At 40.5% G+C, this 10,721-nt stretch overlaps 1 protein-coding gene across 1 annotated transcript in view; it reads right to left on the bottom strand.

The window, feature by feature from the left end:
- Positions 1-2,112: 2,112 nt before the first annotated feature.
- Positions 2,113-10,721, bottom strand: part of si:ch73-281f12.4 (Ras-associating and dilute domain-containing protein-like) — a 32,151-nt gene continuing 23,542 nt past the window's right edge. Inside the window, exons 13-16 of the mRNA XM_044331757.1 lie at positions 10,264-10,642; positions 4,748-4,872; positions 3,873-4,012; positions 2,113-3,775 (exon numbers count right to left, since the gene is read on the bottom strand). Of these exons, the coding sequence (XP_044187692.1) occupies positions 3,676-3,775; positions 3,873-4,012; positions 4,748-4,872; positions 10,264-10,642 (744 nt within the window). The 3' untranslated portion in view covers positions 2,113-3,675. The remainder of the gene's footprint in view (positions 3,776-3,872; positions 4,013-4,747; positions 4,873-10,263; positions 10,643-10,721) is intronic.

Below are 10,721 nucleotides of genomic sequence, written 5' to 3'. Positions count from 1 at the left end.
TAGAAACTTACTGTATGTAAACTGTATGTTTTGAAGGGGAAACTACACCCTCAAAAAACACTTTACAACCAATCATTTGCAAACCACAAATTACGAGTCATGTTTTCCTCGTTCCGGCTAACTGTCAGCTGGTGTGACTGATTATTTCAGTTTAACTATTCCAGCTATTTCGGTTTCAAATTAGTCTTCGTGTTTGTGCAACTGTCACCAACTCGCACCAGTCCACAGTCTGAACTACGAGCAGTCTGACGTCCTGAGTCTTGTGACTGACGTAAAAAAATGTGACACACCAACAGAAAAGAAGTTTAACAGCCTTAATGATAGTGCTCATAATTCTAGATGTTTTAGTGCATAATTTCAAATGTTTACATGAAAGTTTTTTTAGTTTTTGGAAACTTTTATGATTCAGACTAAAACTCAAAACACAGTTCTCTGTGTGTCTGAATGATTTTAGACTGAGTAACTTGCCTTTTGCTAATAATAAGCCGGAGTTAAAGGACACTAAAGGTTAAGAAAACAACGAGTGGAGATCAACAGAAATGTTTCAGGTACAAAACTGATGTGATGTCGTCCGTGTGGATGAAGAGTTTCGAAAGATAATCCAAAATAAATCAAAAGTGAGAGTTTACTATCATGTACGATACAGAAAAGTTTCAAATCCTCACATTTGACCTCTGAAAAAAATGACAAAAATGATTATTTGATTATCAAAATAGTTGATTTAGAATAGCAGATTAAATTTCTGTTGACTAATAGTTGCAGCTGTACATATAAAACTTAATAAAACAAGATGTTTATAATTTGAGATTAGATTTTACTGTTCTGAGTGTTTTAACTATTATAACTGTAAACTGTCTTATTAAAGGACTTAAGGTGTCCATATGAACACTGGAAGAGGTTTTCCAAATCATTAAACATCCTCCTGTTCATACTGGCTATTAAAAGATCCCCAAAAAAGTTGATGTGAGGCTTATATGAGGCTTCAGCAGTGTGAGTTAGTCATATCAAGTGGATATCTGACACATTTACAGTCTGTTTAGCATCAAATTCCCTCTTTGTGTTTCCTCTGACAGTGTTTCCCTGTTGAGTATAGTAACAAAAAGAGGAACTTTGGCACTAAAAAGACTGTAATGTTGAACGATATCTACTTGATTTGACTCATTTGGACGCTGAAGCTTCATATTAGCTTCACTCCCGACTGTTGTTTTAAGATAGACTTGAAAGATTGTGAACCCGTCCTTTAAGCTGTTGTTAACTAACGAGCTGACTCCTCGATAGAAACATATTCTAAAAATATTAAAGAGTTTGGCTTTTGTCCACAGGATTCGTCTGTCAGTAAGAACATTTAGTGTGACTGGATGTGTGTGTCGAGTTCAAGTGTTAGCAGCAGCTGAGCAGGACACCCTGCAGTGTGAAGATAAAGAAAATACTGTGAACAATCAGGAAAGTTTGGATTTCAGTCAGAAAGCTGCAGGAGGAGCTTCACACTCAGCACCTTGTGGCATATTTACACTTTAATTACACACTCAGATGTTTGCTCCCGGGGGGTTGTAAATCAAGTAAAAGTGCACAACATGTTCAAGACTGTCGGGTTTTTTTTTTTTATACCAACATAAAAACAGTGTTTTTTAATCGCGGCCTGAGGAGCTGAACTGTGTCGTGTCGGAGTCAGTGGAAAATGCTTGGCTGGTGGAAACCACAGAGTAGCTATAAACAGCGGCTGGTGGCGGCCACTAAAGCGTGCCATGCAGCCGACACACCCTGCAGCCTCCCTGCTGCTCCACCCAGCCAGACTTTTAGATTCCAGCTGTAAATTCAATTCACTCTGAAGCCACTAACACACACACACACACAAACACATACACACACACACAGATATTAAGTCATGAAGTCAGAATAAGCAGGAAGCATCCGGGAGTGTAAAAAATCAAACAAAATGCAAAGTTTTCAAAGTCAAAATAATATTTATTTCATAGGTTCAAAAATACTGCGCAATATAAATATAACAAAAATTGAAATAATTTGTGTGAGTCGATATACTTTAACACTGTTTACATGGCGGATGAAGAACACAGAGAGACTTCAGAGCTGCAGCAGGATGATGTTCTACTGTGTTAAACACATTAAAAATCAGACAAAAAAAAAAAAAAAGCTGCTTTCAGATCAGTAACTCTAACATGTTTAATGATTCGGAGCCAAACTTCTGGCAGTAAAGCTTCATTTTAATACAACTATTTACACACACATATCGGTTTATGTGAAGAATTTCTCTACTGAAAGATCCCAAAACAAACAGCTGAGAGAACATTATAACAGACTTTCCCATTTTAGCTTTCTGTGCATTTTAATATGTGGACTTTTTTATATATATTTTTTTATCTCCAAACTGTTTTGGAAACTGTAATAGAGCTGCAACTAACGATTATTTTCATTATCGATTAATCTGTTTTTCTCATAGAATCGATCAGTTGTTTGATCCGTAAAATGTTGAAAAATGTCCGAGGTGACGTCCTCAAATGTCTTGACCAACAGTCCACAACAGTCCACATCCCAAAGATATTCAGTTTACTATCATAGATGACAAAGAAAAGCATTAAATCATCACATTTGAGAAGCTGAAACCAGAACATTTTTGGGCATTTTTGCTTAAAAAATGACTACAGTTGCCAATTAATCTTCTGTCCATCGAGTGATCACTGAGTTGTTGCAGCTCTATTGTGTTTCATGTGATAAAAAGTGGAAAAACATAAACGTGAGGATCTGTATGATGCTCTAAAGGCCACAATTAAAACGACCAACCGCTACAATACAAATAAAATCATATCGTCTTAAATCCAGCCTCAGTTTTTTTTCCCCTTAAAACAAGCAAAAGTTCTCCCAGTGGAATGAGATAATGAACCGGTTTCCCTTGTTTTGAGAATGTTCCTAGAAGTGTGTGTCAAAGTGGACAGAATATAAACAAAACAGATGAAATGATCTCACACTGACAGATGAAGGAACGACTCCCTGACAGACTAAACTGACGGGGTAAAGATGGAGGAAGTCGCAGTGTAAAATATAGTGTTTCACAGTGATTAAAATAGCCATAAAAGCCATAATTTGCAATGAATTTCCAAACAGTTCCAGTCGATGCCAGACATGTCGGTGCTCTTCAGACAGGAATACACAGACATCCAAATAGATGTTTCACAAGTAGCAACTGCAAAAACTGCCACAGACGGGCTATTTTTCCCTCACCGCCGAACCTTTTTTACGAGTTATGAAGAAGAAAGAAGGAAAACTCATTCTGCCGCCCCACAAAGAAGCTGGAGCAGCAGAAAGAGCTGACCACCTGTCTGCTAGAAAACGCCCACAGCCGACCGCTGTTTTTTTGGTTTGAGATGACATTCACAGAGGTGATGAGCGGAAAAAAAAAAAAAAAAACGAGCGAGAGTCCCGCTGCTTGGGTTGATTGTCTCGACGCTCTTTTTTTTTTTTTTTACGCACAAACCTCACAAAATGAGATGAGAAGCGGGGGAGGGGTAAGTTGGGGGTTGGGTGGGGGGAGTTGTGTTTTTCCATCCTGTGAGAAATACTGACTTTGGATACAGCAGGAAGGAAGAACTGTACTGTACACAACCACACGTCCTCCAGTATTCCCAATTGCACTTGATCGTCCGCCGGAGCTCGTTCACTTCAGCATTTAGTCGTAGTCGCCGAGCCGCTCGTTTTCGAATCGATCTTGGCCACCAGCAGTCTGAGCGAGTCTCCCGATGTTCGGATCAGTTCTCTCCCGCTGTGACGACAGAGAAGAGAAAGGTGTGAGCGCACAGCGACGGAGGGCGGGGGGGGGAGAGAGGAGATCAGGCTGATATCTGCTGTTTTATACTCACATGTTGTATTCCATACCGACCAGGCTGATGCCGTTTACAGCCAGGATGCGGTCGCCCATTTTCAGCTTCTGACACTGAGCGGCGGGCGAGTCGGGCACCACCGACTTCACGTAAATCCCGCTCATTCTCAGCGGCGTCTTCTGTGTAAAGAGAAAACAGGAAAACGGTTACTGAGGCACTCGAGTGGAGTAAATAATAATAAAAGTGACGTCTTCAAATGTTTTGTCTGATCAACCCAGAGATGATCAGTTTACTATCATGTGTGACAGAAAAGCATCAAATCCAACCAGCTTTAAAAATGCTTAAAAATGACAAACGATTATCACATTTTATGTCAATCGTCCTCTTAGCATCATGTGGAAGTTTTATAATTCAATATTTAATTCCACAAATATAATTGAAATCCACAAATACGTGTATATACTATTGTTTTAACTGTAAACCGTCTCATTAAGCTGTTTTTATTGACTCCTCAGCAGAAAAATATCAGTTTGGTTGAGTTTGGCTTCCGTCCACGAGACCGGACTGAGAAACTCCTGGTCTGTCGGTAAAAACACTTTGTGTGATTAGATGTGTAGTTGTGTGCGGAGTTGAAATCCCTGCAGTTTATAGTCTGATCTGATTAGTCTTTTCCATGAGATCTGAGCAGCTACACAAGAGTTTTTTTTGTGCTTCTTGTCCGGATTAAATTGTGCGTGAAAAGCCTCGTGGCTGCTGATCTGAAACAATCCAGATAAGATTCGGTCTTTCAAATTCATTCTTACGTCACTAGTGACTAAAACTGTGCCTGCTGTCTTTGATGAAGTCAGCGTTATAAAGGAGAGAAGAAGAAGAGTGGATGTATGATGGATGAGAGCAGGAAGAAGTCGTCGTACCGTTCCGTCTACGAGCGCCAGGCCGAGACCGTGAGGTCCTCTGTGCAGCTCCACTGTGAACACTTCCTCTCTGTCTTCTTCTTCTTCTTCCACGTTGTACGCCTTTCTCTCATTACATCCATTGGCTAAACAAACACACACAGTTCAAAGTGTTAAACATGCTGAAAACATTCAGGACGCACACAGCTGAGATGAGATCATGCAGCAACATCAAGACATTTTAATTTGTCCCGTACTTTGCTTTATGACCATCTGCAAAACTTATGACTTTCCCGACAGTCTCAGTTGTACTTTGTGTTTAGTGCCAATCAGCAAATGTTAGCATGCTAACACGCTAAGATGGTGGACATGGTGTAAACAGAACATCTGCTTGAAAAACTGACATGTCGAGACTGCAAGAAAAAATGTGAGTTATATAAGACTTAAAACATCGACATGCAAATAAACTCATCAACAGACCTGCATGAATCAGAGCTGCAGTGATTAGTCGATCGACAGGAAAGCAGCTTCTTACATGTGAGAATTTGAAGCTTTTATATGTCAAACGTGACAGTAAACTGAATCTTTAGACTTTGGATTGTTGATAAGACAAAACAACTGATGAAGATGCCACCTCAGCCTCTAAGAAATGATAACAGGCATTTTTCACTATTTTCTGACATTTTATAGACAAAAGAAGAAGAAAATAATCGTCAGATTATCTGATAATGAAAACAATTATTAGTTGCAGCCCTGAATGATGAAAATAGTGAAGGAACGTCCCAAACACTTTATTTTCAATGTGTGATGTTGGTAATAAAGATTTAAATGGGAATAAACTGTACACATGTTAAACAGCAGTGTTGTCATTATGATCATGTTAGCTTTAACTCAGCCTCACACAGATGCAACCACAGCTGCAGACTAACTGCACTAAACATATTCTTTCATAACCCTGCTCTCCAAACAGAAAGCTTTAGAGTTTCAACCCTTAAATCATCTACTGAGCCGCCTGAGATCAGATCTGTCAGGCTGAGCAGCGGGACGTGAACAGAGACAGGTTCCCCTCTCTGCGGAGCGTCAGGGACTTCCTATCTTCCTCTGGCTCATGTGGGACGGGCTGTCACAACAACAACGCAGCAACAGTAGCATTCCCAAAAAAAAAAAAAAAAAAAAAAACCCCTGTTCCCACCCCTGCAGCTCCCGCTCTGCTCCCCTTCTCTCCCCCGAGCTCTCCCTCCGCCTTTCCCAACATGCAGCCTGTCTGCCCCCCACGCAGGACCTGCCCCGAACAATGCCGCTCCCGATTAAGATTCCACGCACCAACCCAACTGTAAATTCCCATGACGGATCGGCCACTGCTCTTTTCTCTCCTGACATCACCACCTCTCTGTAATTCTTGGGGCCAGATTAAAGGATTACCAAACTTTCAAAATAACATTATCCGTTATCCAAAAGCACAGAGGTAGATACGCTGGAGGCCAAGGTACGACTGGTGGGACGATATTCAGGCATATTCCCTTAACTAATCTGTGACATACACATCTTAACTACAGATCAATATCCGTCACATTGTAAATGTTTGACACTAGTAAGGCTGCAACTATTGATTGTTTTCTCAATTAATAAATTAGTTTGGTCTATAAAATGTCAGAAAATGGTGAAAAATATCGATGTCACTGTTTCCCAAAGTCTAAGATGACGTCATCAGACGTCTTGTTTTATCCCGACAAACAGTCCACAACCTAAAGACATTCACTTTACTGCGACGAGGACTCAAGAAAACAGGAAATATTCACATTTAAGAAGCTGGAAACAGAGAATTTGGAATTTTTCTGCTTCAAAAAATGACCTCAAATGATTAACTTATTATCAAAATAGTTGGCATTGCAGCTGTAAAGTTGGACAAAACTTAAAAACAATTCACAGCGGTTGGGTTCTTATCTAGTTTTTCTTCTTGAACAAATCTTGAACATCAATTTTCCTGATATTCCAGAAATTCTACAGCTAGCGGTGAAGTCTTGAATATAAACCAAGTGCTGGAATAAAGTAGTTACAGGGTTGTAACTAACCGTTATTTTCACTATTTATTAATGTGTTGCTTATTTTCTGCTTGGTTGATGAATTGTTTAGTCTATAAAACATCAGAAATCAATCGTCAATATGTCATGGCACCAAAGGTGACGTCATCAGATCAGTCGTCAGTCTTCTGTCCAGCCAACAGTCCAAAACCCAAACACGATTAAAAGTTACTATCATGTCAGACAAGAAAAAGACAAGAAGCTGGAACTATTTAATGTTTGGTAGTTTAATTTTCAGTTGATGTACTAATGGACTGGTTGTTGCACCTCTCCATGTTGCTTTACTATAAAGATTTAGCAGATGTATAAAATATTTAAGTGTTGAATTCCTGCCATTAAGGACAGATATACATACAGGTAAAGTACCAGATGGCTTCTTTCAATCTAATCCCAAAAAAACCCCTTTAAGCAAATTGCTTTTGATAAAAGCACTAATGGAAAACACAATGCAACAAGTAGCCAATGAGAGTAAAGACATCTGATTAAGATCAACAAAATCCTGCAGCTTAAATCCTCTCTGTAATTGCACACAGCCGCGGTGGGGGATCCTTTAGTGAGCGCATTAGCACAGGTTGAACCTCTTAAGAACAAACACAATCACATGTGACGAAAAGTGCTTCTGAAGGTCTGGTCGAGATCTGAGGACTTTCAGAGAGCAGCTAGAGACGGAGCCTCGTCTCCCACTGAACCCATCACGCTGATGTTGAATTATTAATGAGAATATAACTGATAGATGAAGCTGTTTCTTTAAGGACTGTATCCAACAGTGAATGGGATTTTTTCCCAATTAGTAAGTGAGGAACTTATATCAGCACAAATTTGGCAAAAATGACTCATTTGATGTAAACTATGAAAGTGAAAAGTTCAGCTTTCTTCAGGGGCCAAATGTAGTTTTATTTCTCACACGTGCTCACTCATATCATCTAGCAGCTGTCCTTTTAAATATGTTTGTCTTCCTCTCTGCCTTTAGTGCTCGCTCCACCGCCTCCCTGTAACCGCCTCGTCTTTGCAGATTCATCAGCCTCATCAGCCACCAGCACCACCAGTGTCTGGACTCAGTGGGGGGATTTAGTGCCAAAGACTTCTGACAAGGCTAATTATCAATATCATCTGTGCAATAATCAAATATATTTACTTCACTCACTTCTCTCTGGAGGGACAGATTCAGCCCACATGCTGCTCTTTAACTACCACTGCTGTTCCACACATATGTTTAAAATATGTTTTCATCCTCTCTCGAATAGCTGCACTATCATTTCAGTTTATATTTACAATCTCGGTCGGACTCGAAGACTGAAGTATTTGACTTTCACACTCCCACAGATGACCTCATGGCGGAGGTTTTTGGGAAAAACAATACGGGCGTAAGAGGAAACACTCTTTCCTCTGCAGAGCGAACCCACCCTGCACAGCTCTTCCACTTGAAATTCCTGACCTCCAGAGTCAGTAAAAAAAAAAAAAAAAAAAAAAACAAGATGAAGGGGAGGACGACGAAGGCGCTCCACCTCCCTTTTTATGTCGGGGCACCTTTATGGGAACCTGGAACCGCCAGGGACAAAAAATGCGGCGGGTCCACGGGGTCAAGACGCTAAATACTTTCCTTAATAGATTCCGTCAGTCACGGGAAGTAGATGAGGTTTTGGGAAGAACGAGCGCCGATGACCTCATTCCAGACGTTGGTAACAGAGGGGACAAAGTTTTAAGCTCGACTCTCAGTGACAGGGTTGTGTGTCATTTGAATCAGAACCTGCTGTTTGTAAGTGAAGCCTTGAACGGGTCTTTCTGAGCTGCTGTCAGCGTGTCGTCATGCGTGGTGGCAGCGTGTCTTATTCTCAATCGTCCTCTTCTGTTGTCGGGTTTCACTTAATGTCTTTCAGCTGTTAGTGTGGCTTTCAGGGACCACATTAAAGAATCAGACAAAAGAATGAATATGTTTCAAATAACACGCGAGTAACAGCTATTATTCATTATTGATGGATCTGATGGGTTTTTTGTTTAGTGAAATACACTCATCACTTCTTCTTGGAGCCTAAATGACATCTTCAAATTGCTTGTTTTTTTTTAAAATCAACAATAAAAATCCCTAAAGATATTCACTTTACGACGATATAAAACAGAGAGAAGCAATAAATCCTCACAACTGAGAAACTCAAGAAATGTTTTTTGCATTTTGGTCGGTTCACCACTTTGGTCCAGACAGAAATACGTCAACATTTAGCGGTCGGATCGCCATAAAGTTTTTGGTCCCCAGACGACGAATCCTGCTGACTTTGATGATCTCCTGACTTTTCCTCTAGCGCCACCATGAGGTTGTCATTTGTGGTTTTTGAGTGAAATATCTCAACGATTGGATGTGTTCCTGTGAAATATGACACACATATTTGTTCCCCTGTAACTTCCCATCAATCACGCCCACTTCATGCACTGATTGGGCGGGTTTATACGTTTTAAAGACAGTAAGCAGCGTTTTAACTTCTCTCTTAAGCTCTTTTTTTTTTTGAACACAACACTATGAACACCTTCCAGGAGAGACTGTCTGAAGGTGTGAGCTCTTATCTCCACATTTAAAGATTATTATGACCTTTCTATGATATTCAGAACAGCTAGAAACACTTCTTTGTCACATCGTGCGAACTAGCCCTTTTCGACCATATCGCCATCTTAAGTCGCCTTTACACTGTGCAACAATGATTGTGTAAATTTACTGGATGTCACATTGTTCATTACAGACAGCCCAAAATCACTTCGTGTGAAGGAGTTTTTATTAATTGGCTAACTGTCTAGTACACACTCGCAGTGGCATGGAAATATTCTGTGGGATCAGAATGAGCAATTTCATCCAGTACAGTCCTATTTCATCATACAGAGTTACAGTAAAATAACTTTGACCTGATGGCAACAGCTCATATTCACTAAAAATAGGATGTGATTCATCACTTGGGAGGCGTCTGTACTTCGAGAACATCTTCCTCCCGCCCAGAACTCCTTATCAACCACAGCTTTAAACTCTGATTCTGATCTTAAACTGACAAACCATTTGAGTATGACTAACAGATCTTACTCTTCTTTTACAGATTTTAAGATGAATTTATTTTGACCGTCTCTCCGGGAGACGCCCCCTTAATTTATTTCTTTTGTTTGAGTTCATTTTCCTGCACTATGTTCCTAGTTATACAAATTTTAGCCTGTTGCTTTTGCTTTGGCCAAATAATATATTATTTCTTATTTTAATTTATTACATTTTCATGTGTTTTATTTTCTATGATTATTGTGATTCATATGTTACATTTTAATAAATCTTTGTGATGTATTAGAGTCAATATGTTCCTGTATAATATATATTGTTTTTACTGTATATTACTGTTCTATGTTGGTTCTTTTGTCTCCTATATGAGAGTATCAGACTGTGTTATCCAGCTGTCCTCTGATTGGTCCAGTTTGAGAATAGATAGTTACCTTTCTTTTGCTGGCGTGCGCCCTCCTGCAGATCAGCCTCCAGCTCAGCCAGCTCCATACCCTGGGGGGTGTTGGGTGGCGTCAGCAGGCAGGACGGGTCCAGCGCCAGGCTTTTATGGTAGCCCTGGTCTGCCTGTCCTGGGAGGGCGTTCTGCAGCTCCAGGCTCTTCAGCTTCTGGGTCAGGACTGCCTCACAACTGCTCAAGTCACCATGAGATCCTTGGGCCTGAGTGGGCTCTGCAGGGGAGGTGCAGTCCAGATCCGCCTCAGGGAAGGGGCAGGTAACAAGGTCAGAGACCCCCTGATGGGCTGGATCCTGAAAGACTCTGACGGAGGGTGAGGTCGTAGACTGGCTGTCTGTGGTCGTCCCATTGAGAGCCTGAGTTGGAGAAATATAAAATCAATCAATAACAGATGTAGAGACATCAAAGTGTCTCATTTCCTGACTGCCGCTGGCT

Source organism: Thunnus albacares, chromosome 17, assembly GCF_914725855.1.
Source record: "Thunnus albacares chromosome 17, fThuAlb1.1, whole genome shotgun sequence".
Classification (NCBI taxonomy): Eukaryota; Metazoa; Chordata; class Actinopteri; order Scombriformes; family Scombridae; genus Thunnus; species Thunnus albacares.
The sequence above is the reverse complement of the archived record's forward strand: the minus strand, read 5'-3'. Positions and strand labels throughout refer to the sequence as shown.